Raw genomic sequence first — 23,503 nt, 5'->3', positions numbered from 1 at the left:
GCCCCATCTACACTAGTCCCACCTGTCTGCCTTTGGCCCATGTATTCCTCTAAACCTGTCCTATCCAAGTACCTGTCTAACTGTTTATTAAACGTTGGGATAGTCCCAGCCTCAACTACCTCCTCCGGCAGCTCGTTCCATAAACCCACCACCCTCTAAAGTTGCCCCTTAAGTTACCATGCCATCTTTCCCCTCTCACCTTAAACTTTGTTACTTCATTCCCCAACTCTGGGATAAGACCATTTACCCAATCTCTTCCTCTCATGATCTTGTACACCTCTATAAGATCACCCCTCATCTTCCTGTGCTCCAAAGAATAAAGTCCTAGTCTGCCTAACCTCTCCCTACAGCTCAGGCCATCGAGTCCTGGCAACATCCTTGTAAAGTGCCCTGGAGAGGAAAAGACTACAAAAAGTAGTAAACACTGCCCAGTCCATCATCGGCTCTGACCTTCCTTCCATCGAGGGGATCTATCACAGTCACTGCCTCAAAAAGGCTGGCAGTATCATCAAAGACCCACACCATCCTGGCCACATACTCATCTCCCTGCTACCTTCAGGTAGAAGGTACAGGAGCCTGAAGACTGCAATGACCAGGCTCAGGAATAGCTACTTCCCCCCAGCCATCAGGCTATTAAACCTGGCTCGGACAAAACTCTGATTATTAATAACCCATTATCTGTTATTTGCACTTTATCAGTTTATTTATTCATGTGTTTATATTTATATAATGGTACTAGACTAAGTGGGACCCGTTGGGTCCCATGTTCACACGGGAGGGCTGGTCCCCCGATGCAATATTCCACCTCTCCACCAATTCCAATATTGGTGGCCAGTGGGGGGGCTTTCTGGAGTGCTGGTATGGGTTCTTGGGGTGGTATCTCAGTCCCTCAAGCCTGATCTGCTGGCAGCTCACTCACGGCTGGTGGGCTGGCAGTTGACTCATGGCTATTCCTTGAAATTCCATTTCAAGCAGGTTGCAAGGCCACCAAATTCAAGTGCCGTTTCCAACCACTTCAAGCTGGATCCAAGGCCACCAAATTCAGTGCAGTTTCATACCACTTCAAGCAGGATGCAAGTCCGCCAAATTCAAGTGCAGATTCATTTCACTTCAAGCAGGGTGCAAGACCACCAAATTCAAATGCAACTTCATACCATTTCATGCAGGGTGAAACCACCATAAAACCACACAAAACACCAAACTCACAGTTCAGTAGCCATTCAGTGTGTTCAGTTGATTCACAGCTCAGACAGAGTCGTGACCTCTCCCTCCCCCATCATGCAGAGACGGAGCCACACCCACACTTCCTGGTTTTATAACCCCTCCCCCTCTCACCGGAAAAGGTGTGGCCTTCATGGCGTGATTGACAGGAGAGACATTCTCAACATTGTTTAAACACATAACACTTTTATTTTTCATTGATGGGAAGAATTCTCTGCACCTGCTGAGCAGAGGGGGGACTGAGTAAAATGGCCAAAAATCACAGCCGCAAGTGGTAGCGTTTTATCTAAAATCAATATACAGTGCAAACAGGAAGTAAGTGCATTTGCAGTAGTGCCTTTTAACTTCAAGCCAAAGCACCCAAGCCACCATTTGCAGTAAGTAATGCCTTTCGACTTCAAGCCAAAGCACCCAAGCCGCCATTTGCAGTAAGTAGTGCCTTTCAACTTCAAGCCAAAGCACCCAAGCCACCATTTGCAGTAGGTAGTGCCTTTCAACTTCAAGCCAAAGCACCCAAGCCACCATTTGCAGTAAGTAGTGCCTTTTAACTTCGCCAAAGCACCCAAACAACCATTTGCAGGCAGTGCCTTTTTACTTCAAACAAACCATATTTTCATTTTCAAACCACATTAAGGGCTCACAGTTGAGTAGACATGTGTTCAGTGTTATTCAGAGCTCAGAGAGACGTGACCCTTTGGCTTCATCCATCTTGCAGAGACTGAGTGAGGCACACCACTTCCTGGTTTTATAGTCCCTCCCCCTCCCTCCAGCAGGGGCAACAGAGAGAATGGTGAATTAAAAATAAACATTAATATCTCTCTGATTTGTCAACGATGGGAAAAATCCTCCAGTCCAGGAATGCGGAGGGGGTCTCTGAGCGAGGTGGCCAAAAATGACGGCCGTAGGTGGCGGCGTTCTCTCGGAAATCGCAGCACAGTGGGCCAAAAGCGGTCAAGATCAGACTTTTAGTAATATAGATATGGACACATTGATCTGTTTTGTAGTAAATGGCCTACTATGTTCTGTTGTGCTGAAGCAAAGCAAGAATTTCATTGTCCTATCAGGGACACATAACAATAAACTCACTTGAACTTGAACTTGAACTAAGTTCTGGAGAGAAGGAATGGGTAACGTTTCTCCAGTCTAAAGACGGGTCTCGACCCGAAACGTCACCCATTCCTTCTCTCCAGAGATGCCACCTGTCCCGCTGAGTTACTCCAGCATTTTTGTGTCTATCTTCAGAATTTGCCGGGAGGCGGGAAGTTCAGACGATGACCTGAGCATCACCTTCTCTGTCTCACAGGTCTCTCGGATTCCAGTTCGTGCTGCCCGTCATTCAGATCTCACTGATCTGTCTGTGTATTGGGGGCAATCCTCGCGACCTGCCCGTGGCTGTGGTGAACAATGACACAGGACAGCCTGCCTTCAGTCACAGGCTTCTGTGGCGCCTTGATAACAACACCATTATCCAGGTACACAAAATTGCTGGAGAAACTCAGCGGGTGCAGCAGCATCTATGGAGCGGAGCATCTGCCGTTCCTTTTTGAACACCATTATCCAGGTTACTGATTCAGCCTCTTCCCACTCTGCCTTGCTCTTTCTCCTTCTAGGGCACAGATCTCACTTCCTTCTAAGTAGTGTAAGTACATTTAGACAATAGACAATAGGTGCAGGAGTAAGCCATTTAGAACGGAGACGAGGAAACACTTTTTCCCACAGAGAGTGGTGAGTCTGTGGAATTCTCTGCCTCAGAGGGCGGTGGAGGCAGGTTCTCTGGATGCTTTCAAGAGAGAGCTAGATAGGGCTCTTAGAGATAGCGGAGTCAGGGGATATGGGGAGAAGGCAGGAACGGGGTACTGATTGGGGATGATCAGCCATGATCACATTGAATGGCGGTGCTGGCTCGAAGGGCCGAATGGCCTACTCCTGCACCTATTGTCTAGTGTCATGGTCACGCAACAAACTCGAGCATGTTTCTTGTATGTGGACCACACTCAAAGAAAATTCTGCTCAGATGAAGACTTGACTCCACTAGCCCCAGTGACTTAACTCCATCCAGTGACTTGGCCTCCACTGCCCTCTGTGGCAGGGAATTCCATAAATTCACAACTCTCTGGGTGAAAACTTTTTTTCTCACCTCAGTCTTAAATGACCTCCCCTTTATTCTAAGACTGTGGCCCCTGGTACTGGACTCGCCCAACATTGGGAACATTTTTCCTGCATCTAGCTTGTCCAGTCCTTTTATAATTTTATATGTTTCTATAAGATCTCCTCTCATCCTTCTAAAGTGAATACAAGCCTAGTCTTTTCAAACTTTCCTCATGTGACAGTCCCGCCATCCCAGGGATCGATCTCGTGAACCTATGCTGCACTGCCTCAATCACAAGGACAGAGCCATGCACCAGTCTCAGCACCTGCAGCTGGTGTCAGCCTCTTGGTTTAAACAATACAGATGTTGAGAGAAACGTTGAGCCCATTTCATTTCACAATCTCCGAGACGATGGGTCTCCTAGCAACTGATGCCTGGCTGGTGAAGGAAGCACTTGCAGCAGCGGGTGTTTGAGAACGGAAGAGAGGAAATGTTCCAGGCGCCGTGTTTAGTGAGTGAGCTGTTGATCAGGACCGGAGACATCATCTCACCAGGAAACGGTGAAGCTGGTTGAGGATGAAACCTTCCTCGTCAGTGTAGCCCTGCGGCAATCTCCCAGCTCAGTAATGCGCTGGGGTTGCACGCTAACACAGTGAGAGGCTACCAGGGACCTGCCACATTGCTGTGAGAGGAGGAGTGCAGAGTTACAGCTGAACGGTGAAGAAAGGCAGGTGCCAGAGAAATGCTGGCAACACACAGGAAGCCAGGCAGCATCTGCAGAGAGAGAGGAAGGCAGAGTCAACCTGTAGACACAAGGAACTGCAGGTGCTGGTTTATACAAAAGGACACAGAGTGCTGGAGTAACTCAGCAGGTCAGGCAGCATTCATAGCGAGAGGATTTGAGTATAGGAGCAAGGAGGTCCTACTGCAGTTGTACAGGGCCCTGGTGAGACCACACCTGGTGAGACCCCTGGTTCTGGACTGCCCCAACATGGGGACCAATTTTACTGCATCCAGCCTGTCCAATTCCTTAAGAATGTTATATGTTTCTATAAGATCCCTTCTCATCCTAAATTCCAGTGAATCTAAGCCCAGTCGATCCATTCTTTCATCATATGACAGTCCCGCCATCCCGGGAATTAACCTGGTGAACCTACGCTGCACTCCCTCAATGGCAAGAATGTCCTTCCTCAAACTAGGAGTCCAAAACTGCACACAATACTCCAGATGTGGTCTCACCAGGGCCCTGTGCAACTGCAGTAGGATCTCCTTGCTCCTAAACTCAAATCCTCTCGCAATGAAGGCCAATTGGCTTTCTTCACTGCCTGCTGTACCTGCACGCTTACTTTCAGTGACTGATGTACAAGGACACTCGTTGCACCTCCTCTTTTCCTAATCTGACCCCATTCAGATAAAAAAACGTAATCCTCCGACATTTTCGCCACCTCTAACGGGATCCCACTACTGGCCACATCTTCCCATCTCCACCCCTTTCCGTTTTCCGCAGAGACTGTTCCGTCTGCAACTCCCTGGTCAACTCGTCCCCTCCCACCCAAACCACCCCCTCCCCTTTATAACAAGAGGAATCGAATATAGGAGCAAAGAGGTCCTTCTGCAGTTGGAGAGGGCCCTGGTGAGACCACACCTGGAGTAATGTGTGCAGCTTTGGTCCCCTAATTTGAGGAAGGACATTCTTGCTATTGAGGGAGTGCAGTGTAGGTTTACAAGGTTAATTCCCGGGATGGCGGGACTGTCATATGCTGAGAGAATGGAGCGGCTGGGCTTATACACTCTGGAGTTTAGAAGGATGAGAGGGCATCTCATTGAAACATATAAGATTTGGGTTTGGACACGCTAGAGGCAGGAAACATGTTCCCGATGTTGGGGGAGTCCAGATCCAGGGACCACAGTTTAAGAAAAAGGAATAAGCCATTTAGAACGGAGACGAGGAAACACTTTTTCTCACAGAGAGTGGTGAGTCTGTGGAATTCTCTGCCTCAGAGGGCGGTGGAGGCAGGTTCTCTGGATGCTTTCAAGAGAGAGCGAGATAGGGCTCTTAAAAATAGTGGAGTCAGGGGATATGGGGAGAAGGCAGGAACGGGGTACTGATTGTGGATGATCAGCCATGATCACATTGAATGGCGGTGCTGGCTCATAGGGCTGAATGGCCTACTCCTGCACCTATTGTCTATTGTCTGTTGTCTATTGTCCCCAGGTACCTTCCCCTGCAACAGCAGGAGATGCAACACCTGTCCCTTTACCTCCCCACTCGACTCCGTCCAAGGACCCAAACAGTCTTTCCAGGTGAGGCAGAGGTTCACTTGCACCTCCTCCAACCTCATCTACTGGATCCGCTGTTCCATGTGTGGGCTCCTGTACATCGGCGAGAGACCAAGCGCAGGCTCGGCGATTGTTTCACTGAATACCTCCGCTCAGTCCGCCTAAACCCACCTGATCTTGTTGCTCAGCACTTTAACCCTCCCCCCCATTCCCACACTGACCTTTCTGTCAAATTGGAGGAACAGCACCTCATATTTCGCTTGGGCAGCTTACACCCCAGCGGTATGAACATTGACTTCTCTAACTTCAAGTAACTCTTGCTTTCCCTCTCTCCACCCCTTCCCCTTCCCAGATTTCCTACCAGTCTTACTGTCACTGACTACATTTTATCTCTGTACTGTCCACTCCCCTGACATCAGTCTGAAGAAGGGTCTCGACCCGAAACGTCACCCATTCCTTCTCTCCAGAGATGCTGCCTGACCCGCTGGGTTACTCCAGCACTCTGTGAAACGTCACCTATCCATGTTCTCCACAGATGCTGCCTGACCCGCTGAGTTACTCCAGCACTCTGTGAAACGTCACCTATCCATGTTCTCCACAGATGCTGCCTGTCCCGCTGAGTTACTCCAGCACTCTGTGAAAAGTCACCTATCCATGTTCTCCACAGATGCTGCCTGACCCGCTGAGTTATGGTGCAGCAGCATCTGTGGAGCTAAGGAAATAGGCAACGTTTCGGGCCGAAACCCTTCTGGAAATAGGCAACGTTTCGGGCCGAAACCCGGAAGGGTTTCGGCCCGAAACGTTGCCTATTTCCTTAGCTCCATAGATGCTGCTGCACCCGCTGAGTTACTCCAGCACTCTGTGAAACGTCACCTATCCATGTTCCCCACAGATGCTGCCTGACCCGCTGAGTTACTCCAGCACTCTGTGTCCTCCTGAGAAGAAGGCTGCTAGTTTGAAGAGATGCATGATGTGGAGGAAACACTTGAATTTTCAACAGCATTTCTAAAACACAGAACTGTCCAGTTCTGTCTGAAGAAGGGTCTCGACCCGAAACGTCACCCATTCCTTCTCTCTAGTGCTGCTGCCTGCCTCGCTGAGTTACTCCAGCATTTTGTGTCTCCCAGTTCTGTCTGACTTGTGTCTGGAAACTCCAGGTATTTAGACATAGTGTAAGAGCAAACAAGTGTATATTCCAGCATCTGCAGTTCCCTTTTGAACACAAGTGTCTGAGATGACTGGCCAGGCCAGGAGTTGCCACAGTCTGCCATATCCATTCCTAGCTCTCTCAGTGAAGTGACCAATGCACTGTCTTCTTTGTGAATTACCGAGTAATTTGTGAACGGCTGAGAAAGGTGTTAGGTGACTTCCAGCAATTACATTTGATATAAAAACAAAAATAGCTTAATTGTTCTTTTAAAATCCAAGTACTCTTTGGATCTTGAATCAGAACTTAATTTGTTCACCTGCGGCTTCTTGTGCATTACTCATTGCTAACTGTATCTTGCAGGTTCACTTAAACCAGTCCGATGCCGTTCAGGGTGTAAAAGATGGGACATACTGGGGAGTGATTGGCTTTGGAGCAAACTACACACAAGATATTCTCTTAAGGTAAATGACGACACAGCATCTTACAGCGGTAGAGTTGCTGCCTCACAGCGCCAGGGACCCGGGTTCCATCCTGACTACGGGCGCCGTCTGTACGGTGTTTGTACGTTCTCCCCGTGACTGGCGTGGGTTTCCCCCGGGCGCTCCGGTTTCCTCCCACACTCCAAAGACGTGCAGATTTGTAGGTTAATTGGCTTGGTGTAAGTGTAAATTGTCCCTAGTGAGTGTAGGGTAGTGTTAGTGTGCGGGGATCGCTGGTCGGCACGGACTCGATGGGCCGAAGAGTCTGTTTCCATCCTGTATCTCTAAACTAAACTAAAAAAAGACAGGTTGTGAAGGTATATACATACATCAAGATGCGTCTCAGTGCAGCTAGACTCACCCTGTGAGTAACTACTGCGACCAAATCAATCGCAGGTCTCTCTCAAGGGCACCATGTGTGTTAATATGTGGTTTCCTCTCAGGGCAACACAGAAGAAGATTGAGGACAGTGCGGTTGATGGAGGTTCGATCCACCTCTGGCTAGATATGACTAGTAAGTGCGTTCAAATTATTTCCTGGGACCAGTGGCAAAGATGAATGTTTATACAACCAGCAATATAAAAACATTTCTTATTTCCCTTGCGTTCCTAGCATCCAGAGGGGAACATAGTTCCGGGTAGTTTCAATTCCATAGGTGTAGGAGCTACAGATGCTGCTTTACACCAAACATAGACACAAAATGCTAGAGTAATTCAAATGGTCAGGCAGCATCTCTGGGGAATAAGGAATATGTGATGTCACCTATCCATGTCCTGCAGAGATGCTGCCTGACCCACTGAGTTACTCCAGCACTCTGTGAAACGTCACCTATCCATGTTCTCCACAGATGCTGCCTGACCCGCTGAGTTACTCCAGCACTCTGAAACGTCACCTATCCATGTTCTCCACAGATGCTGCCTGACCCGCTGAGTTACTCCAGCACTCTGTGAAACGTCACCTATCCATGTTCTCCACAGATGCTGCCTGACCCGCTGAGTTACTCCAGCACTCTGTGAAACGTCACCTATCCATGTTCTCCACAGATGCTGCCTGACCCGCTGAGTTACTCCAACACTCTGTGAAACGTCACCTATCCATGTTCTCCACAGATGCTGCCTGACCCGCTGAGTTACTCCAGCACTCTGTGAAACGTCACCTATCCATGTTCTCCACAGATGCTGCCTGACCCGCTGAGTTACTCCAGCACTCTGTGAAACGTCACCTATCCATGTTCTCCACAGATGTTGCCTGCCTGAGTTAAATTCCATAGGTTTGGTTTATACAGATGTTGGTCTTTGTGTTATCAATAATTTTTAATGTTAGCGAATTATTTCTTAGGTTTACAAGCACATGTTCTGTTACTGTTACCAAAGCTATTATTGTTTTGATCAATTGTCTCAGTGAGGCCATTGTTGGCATTTGGTATAATCTGTTATCATAAAGGCCAGCTCACAACAAAGGTGATGATGGAGCTCACTATCATCCCAACTCACCATCACCCCCAACACCCTCACCCCAACACTTCACCCCAACACCATCACCCCCAACACCCTCACCCCAACACCATCACCCCAACACCCTCACCCCCAACACCATTACCCCAACACCAACACCCCAACACCCGCACCCCCCCCCCCCCCCACCCCCCCCCACCCCCCCCCCCCCACCCCACCCCCACCCCCCCCCCCCCCCCCCCCCCCCCCCCCCACCCCCCCCCCCCCCCCCCCCCCCCACCCCCCCCACACCCCCCCCCCCCCCCCCCCCCCCACCCCCCCCCCCCCCCCCCACCCCCCCCCCCACCCCCCCCCCCCCCCCCCCACCCCCCCCCCCCCACCCCCCCCCCCACCCCCACCCCCCCCCCCCCCCCCCCCCCCCCACCCCCCCCCCCCCCCCCCCCCCCCCCCCCCCCCCCCCCCCCCCCACCCCCCCACCCCCCCCCCAACCCCCCCCCCCCCCCCCCCCCCCCCCCCCCCCCCCCCCCCCCCCCCACCCCCCCCCCCCCCCCCCCCCCCCCCCCCCCCCCCCCCCACCCCCCCCCCCCCCCCCCCCCCCCCCCCCCCCCCCCCCCCCCACCCCCCCCACCCCTCACCCCAACACCCTCACCCCAACACCCTCACCCCAACACCCTCACCCCCAACACACCTCACCCCCAACACCCCCACCCCCCCCCCCCACCCCCACACCCTCACCCCCAACACCTCACCCCAACACCCTCACCCCCAACACCAGACCCCCAAACACCACCCACACAAACAACCCTCACCCCACCACCCTCACCCCCAAACACCGCACCCCAACACCCTCACCCCCCACACCCTCACCCACAACACCCTCACCCCCAACACCCTCACCCCCAACACCCTCACCCCCAACACCATTACCCCCAACACCCGCACCCCCAACAACCCCCACCCCCAACACCCTCACCCCCAACACCCTTACCCCCCACACCCCTCACCCCAACACCATTACCCCCAACACCCTCACCCCCAACACTTCACCCCAACACCCTCACCCCCAACACCCTCACCCCAACACCCTCACCCCAACACTTCACCCCCAACACGAACACCCTCACCCCAACACTTCACCCCCAACACCCTCACCCCAACACTTCACCCCCAACACGAACACCCTCACCCCAACACCCCCAACACCATCACCCAAACACCCTCACCCCAACTCACCATCACCCCAACACCATTACCCCAACACCATTACCCCAACACCATTACCCCAACACCATCACCCCAACACCCTCACCCCAACTCACCATCACCCATACAGAGTTTACACGTTCTCCCAGTGACGGCGTGGTTTTTCCGGGTGCTCCGGTTTCCTCCCAAGTGGTGTGGGTTTCTTGGTTAAAACTCCTGTAAATTGCCCATGGGTGTGGCTGAGAAAGTGGGATAACAGGGAACTAGTGTGAATGGGTGATTGATAGACGGCATGGACTTAGTGGGCCGAAGGGCCTGTTCCCATGCTGCATCTCCAAACTATTTCTAAATTTCTTCTTTCACTGGATGTTTTCAAGCGGGAGTTAGATTTAGCTCCTAGGGCTGACGGAATCAAGGAATATGGGGAAAAAGCTGGAACGGGATACTGATTTTGGATGATCAGCCATGATCACATTGAATAGCGATGCTGGCTCGAAGGGCCAAATGGCCTACTCCTGCAGGGTGTTGGGGTGAGGGTGTTGGGGTGAGGGTGTTGGGGGTGAGGGTTTCTATGTTTCTTTTGATCTTATTACCCTCGAGGATATCAACTGAAGTGTTGAAGAAAACTCCAGAGCAAGGTTTAGCACCTGAGTCTTTATTAGCGTTTGAGTTATTTCAGCATGCACGCAAGGCCCAGACTTCCAATAAATTCACATTTGGTTTGGCGTGTCAGCTCACCACATCCTGCTCGATGTCACAGGAGTGAGGGCTTGGACTCCAAAACTAGGTGTGTGAATGAATTGGCCGATTCTCTCTCGGGGAGTCAGTCCGGGAGTACGTCAGGGCTCTGCGATGTTTCAGACCACCCTTCTTTTATATGAGTTTCCCTTCATTCCAGAGGAAGCCTTTGTTCTTGGCCTCGGGCTTCCACAAAGCTGAAGTCAGTCAGTTCAAGTTGTCACTTGTCCAACTCTGAATAAAGAAAGCACATCTGTTTTCCCTTTGTCAGCCTGGAGTGCTGCTCATTATAACGTTGCCTGTACAGTAGTTCTCACATATAGCTAGCACGCTTACAAAATGGCCTCTGCCCAGATTAGTATGTCAATGGTGTCAAGTTGGGAAAAGGGGAAATACAACGGGACCTGGGGGTCCTTGTTCATCAGTTAATGAAAGCAAGCATGCAGGTACAGCAGGCAGTGAAGAAAGCGAATGGCATGTTGGCCTTCATAGCAAGAGGAGTCGAGTATTGGAGCAAAGAGGTCCTTCTGCAGTTGTACAGTGCCCTAGTGAGACCACACATGGAGTATTGTGTGCAGTTATGGGCTCCAAATTTGAGGAAGGAGGGAGTGCAGCGTAGGTTCACCAGGTTAATTCACGGGATGGCGGGACTGTCATATGCTGAGAGAATGGAGCAGCTGGGCTTGTACACTCTGGAGTTTAGAAGGATGAGAGGGTATCTTATTGAAACATATAAGATTATTAAGGGTTTGGACACGCTAGAGGCAGGAAACATGTTCCCAATGCTGGGGGAGTCCAGAACCAGGGGCCACAGTTTAAGAATAAGGGGTAAGCCATTTAGAACGGAGACGTGGAAATACATTTTCCCCAGAGAGTTGTGAGTCTGTGGAATTCTCTGCCTCAGAGGGCGGTGGAGGCCAGTTCTCTGGATGCTTTCAAGAGAGAGCTAGATAGGGCTCTTAAAGATAGCGGAGTCAGGGGATATGGGGAGAAGGCAGGAACGGGGTACTGATTGGGGATGATCAGCCATGATCACATTGAATGGCGGTGCTGGCTGGAAGGGCCGAATGGCCTACTCCTGCACCTATTGTCTATTGTCAGACACCTTATTTTGCCTGCACTGTTTCTCACATCCATCATCACAACCCAATCTCCAGATGTTTCTCAGGTCAGATTCAGATTCAGATACAATCTTTATTGTCATTGTGCAGTGTACAGTACAGAGACAAGGAAATGCAGTTAGCATCGTCCCAGAAGAGCGGACATAGAATAATGGAACAGTAAAATATATATATGTACATACAGTAGCAGTAGTGCAATTTTTCTGGGGGAAGGAGTGTCCGGGGGGGGGGGTTCCAAGGTGCAGAGTTAAGTAATGTAACAGCCGCAGGGAAGAAGCTGTTCCTGAACCTGCTGGTCCGGCAACGGAGAGACCTGTAGCGCCTCCCGGATAGGAGGAGGGTAAACAGTCCATGGTTGGGGTGAGAGCGGTCCTTGGCGATGCTGAGCGCCCTTCGTAGACAACGCTTGCTTTGGGCAGACTCAATGGAGGGGAGCGAGGAACCGGTGATGCGTTGGGCAATTTTCACCACCCTCTGCAGTGCTTTCCGGTCGGAGACAGAGCAGTTGCCATACCATACTGTGATACAGTTGGTAAGGATGCTCTCGATGGTGCAGCGGTAGAAGTTCACCAGGATCTGAGGAGACAGATGGACCTTCTTCAGTCTCCTCAGGTAGAAGAGACGCTGGTGAGCCTTCTTGATCAGAGTTGAGGTATTGTGGGTCCAAGAGAGGTCATCGGAGATGTTGACCCCCAGGAACCTGAAGCTGGAAACACGTTCCACCTCCGTCCCGTTAATGTGGATGGGGGTGTGCGTGCCGCCCCTAGACTTCCTGAAGTCTACAATGAGCTCCTTGGTCTTCTTGGAGTTAAGGGCCAGGTTGTTGTCAGCGCACCATGCTGCTAAGTGCTGGACCTCCTCCCTAGAATAGAATAGAATAGAATAGAATAGCCTTTTATTGTCATCCAGACCGAAGTCTGAACGAAATTTAAGCAGTCATACATACAATACAATACAATAAAAAACAACAATAAACACATATTAACATCCACCACAGTGAGTCCACCCAACATCTCCTCACTGTGATGGAGGCAAAAGTCTTAGGGCTGCAGTCTCTTCCCTCCTCTTCTCCTTCTGCGCTGAGGTGATACCCCCCGGGCGATGTTAAAACCTGTCCTGCGGCTCAAACACCGCGGCCCGGGGTAGTCGAAGCTGCCGCTCACCAGACCTGCTGACGCAGCCGCTGGCCCGCGGCCGAACCCCTGGTCTCAGGCCACCGCCACCAGAACTGCCGTCCCAGCCCCCGGAGCATCGTTCCAGCCCCGAGCCGGATCGCCCTCACGTGAGTACTGCCACCGTCTCAGCCTCGCGCCATGCCGCCGCTCCTCCCTCGCGCCAGGCCGCCCCGACTGGGCGCCCCTCCTCCCTCGGGCTGGGCCGCCCCGACCGGGCACCGCTCCTCCCTCGGGCTGGGCCGCCCCGACCGGGCGCCGCTCCTCCCTCGCGCCAGGCCGCCCCGACTGGTGCAGCCGCTCCTCCCTCGGGCTGGTCCGCCCCGACTTTGCGCAGCCTCCTCCCTCGTGTCTTTTCCGCCCCGACCGGGCACCGCTCCTCCCTCGGGCTGGGCCGCCCCGACCGGGCACCGCTCCTCCCTCGGGCTGGGCCGCCCCGACCGGGCACCGCTCCTCCCTCGGGCTGGGCCGCCCCGACCGGGCGCCGCTCCTCCCTCGGGCTGGGAACGCCGTACCTCCCCGAGCTCGGCTACTCCGACGGGAGCACCGTTCCTTCCTCGGGCCGGCCGTCACAGCCCCTCACGAAAGCCCTGTTCCAGCCCCGAGCCGGGCCGTCCTCACGGGAGCGAGCTCAGTGCGAGTCCTGGCGGGCTCTGCCTCCTGAGCCTCGAGGTCGCCAGCTCCGCCCTGTAGGCCGACTCATCGTTGTTGCTGATGAGGCCAATCACCGTTGTATCATCTGCATACTTGATGATGGTGTTAGTACCATGTACAGGTGTGCAGTCATAGGTGAAGAGGGAGTAGAGGTGGGGGCTCAGCACACAGCCCTGTGGAACGCCGGTGTTCAGGTCACCCTTTTCCCTCTGCGTTCTCGAGTCCACGTGTCATCATTTCTCTCTGTCTCTCTCTCTCTCTCTCTCTGGTGAGCAGAGTACTTCCACAACCTGTTGTGGTTCTTCACGCTTTGCCTCAAAGCATTTTGATCAGAGTTCAAATATGCCTGTGGATTGGTGAGGATGTGACAAGCACAGTGTGCTTCTCCCCGTCTTCCTGCAAACCGGCCGAGATTGGAACCGGCATGTTGGAGTTGGGCCGGGGTGGGTGGTCAATGCCATCGTCTACTGAGGGGGCCCTGACGTGGGGGGGTGAGAACTGAGGGGGCCCTGACGTGGGGGGGGGGGGTGAGAACTGAGGGGGCCCTGACGTGGGGGGGGGGGTGAGAACTGAGGGGGCCCTGACGTGGGGGGGGGGGGGTGAGAACTGAGGGGGCCCTGACGTGGGGGGGGGGGGGGTGGGGGTGAGAACTGAGGGGGCCCTGACGTGGGGGGGGGGGGTGGGGGTGAGAACTGAGGGGGCCCTGACGTGGGGGGGTGAGAACTGAGGGGTCCCTGACGTGTGGGGGTGGGGGGTGGGGGTGAGAACTGAGGGGTCCCTGACGTGTGGGGGTGGGGGGTGGGGGCGAGAACTGAGGGGGCCCTGACGTGGGGGGGGGGGTGGGGGTGAGAACTGAGGGGTCCCTGACGTGTGGGGGTGGGGGGGGGTGAGAACTGAGGGGGCCCTGACGTGGGGGGGGGGGGTGGGGGTGAGAACTGAGGGGGCCCTGACGTGGGGGGGGGGGGGGGGAGGTGAGAACTGAGGGGGACCCGCTGTGGATGGGTTGCTGAATACTAAAGGGGCCCGTCGTGGGACGAAGAAGGGATGAGTACTTTTTGTAACTTTACCAGTGCCTTTGTGACGATTGTTTTGTGCACTTTGTATGTAAAAACAAATACTTTCTCTGTTAGAAGTGATAATAAATGACCATGATGAACATCCGTCCGGTGCTGGAGCTGAGAGAGCAGGTGCAGCTTCAGAGTGTTGGTGTGGGACAATGGACAGGCTGAACGCACACTGCTCTGAGCCACAGTGGTGGGGTCATCAGCCTGGGGGTGGGGGGGGGGGGGCCACACCAGCATTGTTGTTGATCCAGCCCTTGCATCTGGAGGGTTCTACGAGAGCGTTGATAGCTTCAGTGCTGTGATTGCCCATGGTGCCGCAGTGGCACTGCGGGTACAACCGTGGCCTCACAGCGCCAGTTTTGATTCTGACCCTGCCTGTGTGGAGTTTGCACGTTCCCCCTGTGACCATGTGGGTTTCCTCCGGATTCCTTCCACATCCCAAAGATCTGCAGGTTTGTAGGTTAATCGGCCCCTCTGTGAATTGCCCCAAGTGTGCGGGGAGTAGATGAGAAAGTGGGATAACATAGAACTAGTCTGAATGGGTGATTGATGGTCAGCGTGGACCCGGTGGGCCGAAGGGCCTGTTCCACGCTGTATCTTTCAATCGATCAATCAACCAATCAATAAATCGATCGGTCGACCAATCGATCATTCGATCATTCGATAAATCAATCGATCAATTAATCAAGCAACCAATCAAACGATCAATCGATCAGCCGATCCATCCATCCACCCACTCCGCCATCAGCACTGGAGGACAGGTTTGACTGTGAATCAGTTGATTCAGTAGAAGGTTGTGAGCATCTCCGGCACCGTGGTGAACAGTCCCTCGTTCCTCAGTCTGGTGTGGTGTGTGCCGATATACAGAGGGTGGTGGTGATTATGGTCACAGTGTCTGCCGTAGCTGTTTACCGGTGCGGGGAAAGTCACCCGCACTTCCCAGAGTCTTGGCACGGTGGCTCATGTCATCGTCAGTGGTGTCTGTCTGAGTGTGGGGCGGGTGAATGAATGAATGAATATTTTATTGCCACATGTGACTTGTGTGGGTGGGTGTGTGTGTGTGTGTGGGGGGGGGGGGGGGGGGTGGGTGTGTGTGTGGGGGGGGGGGTGGGGTGGGTGTGTGTGTGTGTGGGGGGGGTGGGGGTGAGTGTGTGTGGGGGGTGGGTGAGTGTGTGCGGGGTGTGTGGGTGTGTGTGTGTGTGGGTGTGTGTGTGTGTGGGGGGGGGGTGTGTGTGGGGGGGTGGGTGTGGGTGTGTGTGTGTGGGGGGGGGGGTGTGTGTGTGTGTGTGTGTGGGGGGGGAGGTGGGTACAGACTAGTTGCTTCATGTGTTGATTTACTTTCAGATCAACAGATCGCAGTCACCATTGAGCAACAGTTGCGGGGGGCGTACGAGGTACAGTATCTTTGGAAGAAACAGCAGCCTTGTCATCATTGTGTGTCTGTGGGTGTGGATGTGTGTATGGGGTGTGTGTGTGTATGGGGTGTGTGTGTGTGTGTTGGGTGTGTGTGTGTGTGTGTGTGTGTGTGTGTGTGTGTGTATGGGGGGTGTGTGTGTGTATTGGGTGTGTGTGTGTGTGTGTGTGTGTGTGTGTGTGTGTGTGTGTATGTGTTTTTGTGTGTTTGTTTGTGTGTTTGTGTGCTTTGGTGTGTGTGTGTCTGTGTGTGGTGTGTGTGTGTGTGTGTGTGTGTGGTGTGTGTGTGCGGTGTGTGTGTGTGTGTGTGTGTGTGTGTGTGTGTGAGTGTGTGTGTGTGTGTGTGTGTGTGTGTGTGTGTGTGTGTGTGTGTGTGTGTGTGTGTGTGTGTGTGTGTGTGTGTGTGTGTGTGTGGTGCGTGTGTGTGTGTGTGAGTGTGTGTGTGTGTGTGAGTGTGTGTGTGTGTGTGTGTGTGTGTGTGTGTGTATGTGTGTGTGTGTGTGTGTGTGTGTGTGTGTGTGTGTGTGTGTGTGTGTGTGTGTGTTGTGGGTGGGTGGGTGGGTGTGTGTGTGTGTGTGTGTGTGTGTGTGTGGTGTGGGTGTGTGTGTGTGTGTGTGTGTGTCTGTGTGTGTGTGTGTGTGTGTGTGTGTGTGTGTGTGTGTGTGTGTGTGTGTGTGTGTGTGTGTGTGTGTGTGGGGGGTGCGCATGCCCGCGTTTAGCACAGTGTAAAACACCTTTGTTTTTCTTGCAGGGTTTAGTTAAGGAGGAGCTGAGTAACTACTCCAGTTGGGCGGCTGCTCCCGTGAAGGTAAGGCAACAGTGACCGTGCCACAGGGCAGCTTCACCGTCAATGGCCACGGCAACTGTACCGGCAAAATATGACGCCACACACCAGCCCAGATTCATCCCAGTATTGGATTTTACAGTCCGATCAAAGATAGTCCGAGGGTCACCAACAACATAGAGAGTGGAGCCACTTAAACTTCAGAGATACAGTGCTGAAACAGGTCCTTCAGCCCACCAATGTCCACGACAACCAGCGATCACCCCATACACTAGCAATTCAGTTTAGTTTATTGTCACGTGTACCAAGGTATAATGAAAAGCTTTTATTGCGCGCTAACCAGTCAGCAGAAAGACTATACATGATTACAATCGAGCCATTTAAAGTGTACAGATACAGGATAAAGGGAATAACGTATAGTGCAAGGTAAAGCCAGTAAAGTCTGATCAAAGATAGTCTCCAATGAGTTTGTTTCTAGTTGTGGTGGGATGGTTCAGTTGCCTGAAAACAACTGGGCAATAACTGGGAAGAGATTATGTGGGAAAGAACTGCAGATGCTGGTTTAAATCGCAGGTAGACACAAAATGCTGGAGTAACTCAGCGGGACAGGCAGCATCTCTGGTGGGGAAGGAATGGGTGACGTTTTGGGTTGAGACCCTTCTTCAGACTCATAAGTCATAGAGCTGGTTTCTCTCTCTGTCCACTGCCCCATTCTCCTGCCAGCAGTCGGGCTGTCGTAACTATTCACTGTTTACACATGTCACAGAGAGCATCCTTCCTATGCAGGAAGGAACTGCAGATGCTGCTTTAAACCAAAGATAGACACAAACGGTGATGGAAATGGGTTTTAGGAACTAGGGGTACTCTAAGGTCCGTGAGCCCATGTGCGGTCATATCCATGTAAGAGTACAAGAATGCATAACTTGTTTATTGTGTATTTATAATATAGTTTATTGTGTACACGCTAGAATTTAGGAGATTCAGGGGGGATCTTATAGAAACTTACAAAATTCTAAAGGGGTTGGACAGGCTAGATGCAGGAAGATTATTCCCGATGTTGGGGAAGTCCAGAACTAGGGGTCACAGTTTAAGGGTAAGAGGGAAGTCTTTTAGGACTGAGATGAGAAAAACATTTTTTACACACAGAGAGTGGTGAATCTGTGGAATTCTCTGCCTCAGAAGGTAGTTGAGGCCAGTTCATTGACTATATTTAAAAGGGAGTTAGGTGTGGCCCTTGTGGCTAAAGGGATCAGGGGGTATGGAGAGAAGGCAGGTACAGGATACTGAGTTGGATGATCAGCCATGATCATATTGAATGGCGGTGCAGGCTCGAAAGGCCAAATGGCCTACTCCTGCACCTATGTTTCTATGTTTCTATGTATAATATGTCATAGCTGCTTTCTTGCATCCCTCTCTCTCTCTCTCAGACAGACGAAAGCAACGATCATAGAGTGGAATAGGTGACATTTCAGGTCGAGTCCCTTCTTCAGACTGACAGTCAAGAGAAAGGGAAACGGGAGATATGGGCATCTCTTCCATTCATTTGTCCTTAGTACCATCTATATCTCTTGTTCCTCTTTCCCCTGACTCAGTCTGAAGAAGGGTCTCGACCCGAAATGTCATCTATTCCACTCTATGATCGTTGCTTTTGTCCGTCTCTCCGCTCGTTCACTCGCCCTTGGATTAAGTAGCGCAGGATAAAGCTGCAAATTCATGCTATTCCCCTCCCATTCCCACACTGACCTTTCTGTCCTGGGCCTCCACCATTGTCAGACTGAGGCCCAGCGCAAATTTGAGGAACAGCGCCTCATATTTCACTTGGGTAGCTTACACCCCAGCGGTATGAACATTGACTTCTCTAACTTAAGATAGCCCTTGCTTTCCCTCTCTCTCCATCCCCTCCCCCTTCCCAGTTCTCCCACCAGTCTGACTGTCTCCGACTGCAACCTATCTCTGTCCCACTCATCCCTGACATCAGTATGAAAAAGGGTCTCGACCCAAAACGTCACCCATTCCTTCTCTCCAGAGATGCTGCCTGTCCCGCTGAGTTATTCCAGCATTTTACATAGATACAGAGAAAATAGGTGCAGGAGTAGACCATTCGGCCCTTCGAGCCATTCAACGTGATCATGGCTGATCATCCACAATCAGTACCCCATTCCTGCCTTCTCCCCTTATCCCTTGATTCCATTAGCCCTAAGAGCTCTATCTAACTCTCTTTTGAATATATCCAATCAGTCGGCCTCCACTGCCTTCTGAGGCAGATAAATCCACAAATTCACAACAATCTGGGTGTAAAGCTTTTTCCTCATCTCAGTTCTAAATGGCCTAGCCCGTATTCTTAAACTGTGGCCCCTGGTTCTGGACTCCTCCCACACCCGGAACATGTTTCCTGCATCTAGCGTGTCCAATCCCTTAATAATTTTATGTTTCTATAAGATATCCTGTCATCCTTCTAAATTCCAGTGAATACAAGCCCAGTCATTCCATTCTCTCATCATATGACAGTTCTACCTTCCCGGGAATTAACCTCGTGAACCTTCGCTGCACTCCCTCAATAGCAAGAATGTCCTTCCTCAAATTAGAGGACCAAAACTGCACACAATACTCCAGGTGTGGTCTCACCAGGGCCCTGTCCAACTACAGAAGGACCTCTTTGCTCCTATACTCAACTCCTATCATTATGAAGGCCAACATGCCATTAGTTTTCTTCACTGCCTGCTGTTTCTTGCATGCTTACTTTCAGTAACTGATGTACAAGTACACCCAGGTCTCATTGCACCTCCCCTTTTCCTAATCTGGCACCATACAGAAGAAGGGTTTCGACCAGAAACGTCACTCATTCCTTTGCTCCAGAGATGCTGCCTGACCCGCTGAGTTACTCCAGCATTTTGGGTCTACCTGTCATTCAGATGATAATCTGCCTCTTGTTCTTGCCACTAAAGTGGATAACCTCACATTTATCCACATTATACTGCATCTGCCATGCATCTTCCGGGGCCAAGGAAAGAGCGTTCACGTCGCGGCCCTGTTTCAACCAATCTTTCCACCACCACGCACAAGAAGCACAAGAAGCGCAAGACAGACACCATTGTGCAGATGCCGAGAAATGTGTTCAGCTCTGGCTGAACAACTTCTAATCTTGTGTGTGGACTCGATAAGAAGAAGAAGATGCATCTTCCCACTCCCCCAACCTATCCAAGACACACTGCATCCCCATAGCATCCTCCTCACTGTTCACTGCCATCCAGCTTTGTGTCATCTGCAAATTTACTAATGTTACTTTTAATTCCTTCATCTAAATCATTTTATATATTGTAAATAGCTGCAGTCCCAACACCGAGCCTTGCGGTACCCCACTGGTCACTGCCTGCCATTCTGAAAGGGACCCGTTAATCCCTACTCTTTGTTTCCTGTCTGCCAACCAATTTTCTATCCATGTCAGCACTCTACCCCCAATACCATGTGCTCTGATTTTGCCCGCTAATCTGCTGTGTGGGACCTTATCAAAGTCCAGCTACACTACATCCACTGGCTCTCCCTTATCCATGTTACGGTCTACCTGAACTTCGTTGTTAGGGATAACATTTGTTTCTTTCATTCATTTTTGAATGACAAATAATTTCAATTCAATTCAAAATGTACAGGTCTATTACCAAGAAGATATTGGAACATTTCACATTGTTTGTCAATGCTCTGCATAGTCTACTCTTCTGGCTCACTTTCCCAAAGTTTACTTAAATTTAGAGCCTTATTTCCTGACTCATCCTTCTCCATCATAACTAGTTTATCGAATACCATTCAACAGTGACTGCTAGCCAAGCGTTACTGCACCATTAACTCATTGACTAACTCAGACTAATTATTCATTATTTTTGTTAGCTGAAGGACATATCGTTCCATAAAACTTGAACACAATATTCTAACTATGGCACAACCAATGATTTAAACAAGTTTTCTATTAGGTTCTTAAGCATTATTTCCCATTTGAAAATGTAGCATATCATTTGCTTTTGAAGGTTTGTATATCTGAACACTGGTTTTTTAAATGTGCACATTTTATGCATCTCCTTTCTCCAAAATACCTCCCAAAATCCATCATCGAGTTTTCGAGATCAGGCAGAGCGTGGGGAGCGAGGAGAGAGATGGGAAAGCACGGGGAGCGGGGAGAGCAGGGAACGAGGAGAGCGCGGGGAGCGGGGTGAGCCCGGGGAGCGTGGAGCGGGGAGTGGGGAGAGCGCGGGGAGTGGGGAACAGGGAGGGAGTAGGATGAGCGGAGAGCGGCGGAGAGGGCAGAGGGGCACGGAGGCAGAGAGGCAAATAAAATAACATGGAATAATAAAATAACGTGACTTTACCTGAGCCCGTGCTCGCAGTTCAGTAGCCCTGACAGTGGGTTTAAGAAATTCCCCCTTGAATTTTATTCAAAGGAACGCGGTGTTAAAACACAATTACATTTACTGAGGAATGTGGATCGATGTATCGATGACACATTGTATAACTACTGTTAACTACTGGCTGTTAACAAGTGCTAACAGTGGCAAGTGCTAACAGTGGCAGTTAAAGCCAAGCTGGAAATTAAAAACTAGGGGAACGCCGTACCCCTGCGTCCCCCCCATTTCCATCACTGGACACAAAGTGCTGGAGTAATTCGACAGGACAGGCAGCATCTCTGGAGAGAAGGAATGGGTGACGTTTCAGGTCGAGACCCTTCTTCATCCTTTCTGTGAACAGCAGGCCCACCTTGCCCACCTCAGCAATATTTAAAATGTCACTCCTGATAGCATCTTTGTTGTAAATGAAATATGACAACAAAGATGTGGTCAACCAAAATAAGTGAACTACTGTCGGGACTTAAACAACGTGTTGCTGTGAGTGTACTGTGAGATTGTGTGTTATGTACAGTGACTATGTTATTTGTTTTTATTGCAGATTGAAAAGCCGATATATGGCCATAAGCATTCCAACTTTACTATATTTATCGCACCTGGTGCAATCTTAAGGTAAAGTTTAAAATCAGAGTTATCGTCATAACAATGACCTTGCTCCCAAATAGCAAAAGAATAATAGCAAAGATTGAATAATCTGAATGGTCTGAATAGAAACTTGTAGCGTGGCATCTCAACGTCATTCCCAACTCCTGTCTCCTCCTTTAATATCCTCCAGGAATGTTTGGTCCTGTCCTGAATATGCTCGTAAGTGACTTGTTCCCAAGGTGTCGCCCAATCCCGGAGACTATCTGCATGCTAGCCACGGAAGCAGATCTACAATCACATATTACAATCGCTCCACACTCTCAAAACCCTACACTGTGGACGGCCCGACTGTAATCATGTCTTGTCTTTCCGCTGACTGGTTAAACCCCTGTCCCACGGTACGAGTTCATTCCAAGAGCTCTCCCGAGTTTGCCCTGATTCAAACTCGGAGATTTACGGTAATGGCCGCTCGTCGGTACTCGGGGCTCTCGTGGGCATTTGTCATCACGTCTTCCCGTGCTTACCTACCGTTACCGAGTCTTCCCGAGTACCTGCCGTTAGCACTAGGAGACGTCCCCGAGCTCCGACGTACCCGCTACGTTCATTCTCCGTGCTTACCACAAGTTTGATTTTTTTTAAACTCGGGTGAGCTCTTGAAATGAACTTGCACCGTGGGACAGGGCTATTAGCACGCAACAAAAGCATTTCACTGTACCTCAGCACATGCGACAATAAACTAAGCTGAACTGAACTGGTCAGGTTTGGTCTGAGAACCAGCACTGATTCCTAACACCCATTTGTTTTCAGTTGTCCATTTGTCCTGGCTGCTTGGTTGTTGTTCCCACAGTGTCTGGTCCCTGCAGCTGAGTTACTGTTCCCACAATGGCCCTGTCACAACCTGGCTGCTGACCTGACACTGTGTGTAGGAAGGAACTGCAGATGCTGCTTTACACCAAAGATAAACACAAAATGCTGGAGTAACTCAGCGGAACAGGCAGCATCTCTGGTGAGAAGGAATAGGTGGCGTTTCGGATCGAGACCCTTCTTCAGACGAGCTGAGCTATTGGGTGGCAATCTCCCTCCTGTGAGGAAGAGGTTACCTCAGAATAACACGTTCCATTTCCAAGCACCAATAGCAACTCAGATTCGAGGGGATGTGGCCAGAGTGGCCAGCTCTGAATCCTCCTCCACGCCCGCTCTCTCCCCACGACCCTGTGCTTCCCACCTCCCCTCTCATCCTCCACAATCACATCTTTGCTCATTTCCCTCGAGCATGCGACTTGGTCAGACTTGGTCTGATGATCCACACTCCTGTGAAGTACCGGATACACTTCACTACTTTGAGGGTGCTGCTGTAAGAATGATCAGACAAGTTATTTGTCCCATTCCTGATTTTAGGAACTTTGTGGGAAAGGGGAGGTGTGATTGTCAGATTGACATTGGCTTTCTAAAATTATTCATGAGATCAGCTCGCACCACTTTCGAAGTAAAACAATCCAGCTGCCAATATCTCCCCCCCAACCCCCCCCCCCCCCCCCCCCCCACACACACATGTTGCTGATGACTGTGTAGGAAGGAACTGCAGATGGTGGTTTACACTGAAGATAGACAGACGTACACAAAATGGAATGCCACAACAATACGCACTTTATCCACACACAGAGCCCACTGGATAGAAGGTAGAGAGGAGGCACAGGGTGATGTT

At 51.2% G+C, this 23,503-nt stretch overlaps 1 protein-coding gene across 1 annotated transcript in view; it reads left to right on the top strand.

Annotated features, from left to right (window-relative positions):
• The window catches only part of LOC116976536 (ABC transporter G family member 20-like), a 63,646-nt gene that overhangs the window by 18,137 nt on the left and 22,006 nt on the right, over positions 1-23,503 (top strand). The window contains exons 9-14 of the mRNA XM_033026426.1: positions 2,525-2,693; positions 7,101-7,201; positions 7,663-7,733; positions 15,970-16,019; positions 16,790-16,846; positions 21,755-21,825. Coding sequence (XP_032882317.1) covers positions 2,525-2,693; positions 7,101-7,201; positions 7,663-7,733; positions 15,970-16,019; positions 16,790-16,846; positions 21,755-21,825 — 519 coding nt within the window. The remainder of the gene's footprint in view (positions 1-2,524; positions 2,694-7,100; positions 7,202-7,662; positions 7,734-15,969; positions 16,020-16,789; positions 16,847-21,754; positions 21,826-23,503) is intronic.

This window comes from Amblyraja radiata, chromosome 8 (assembly GCF_010909765.2).
Source record: "Amblyraja radiata isolate CabotCenter1 chromosome 8, sAmbRad1.1.pri, whole genome shotgun sequence".
NCBI classification, from domain to species: domain Eukaryota; kingdom Metazoa; phylum Chordata; class Chondrichthyes; order Rajiformes; family Rajidae; genus Amblyraja; species Amblyraja radiata.
The sequence above is the reverse complement of the archived record's forward strand: the minus strand, read 5'-3'. Positions and strand labels throughout refer to the sequence as shown.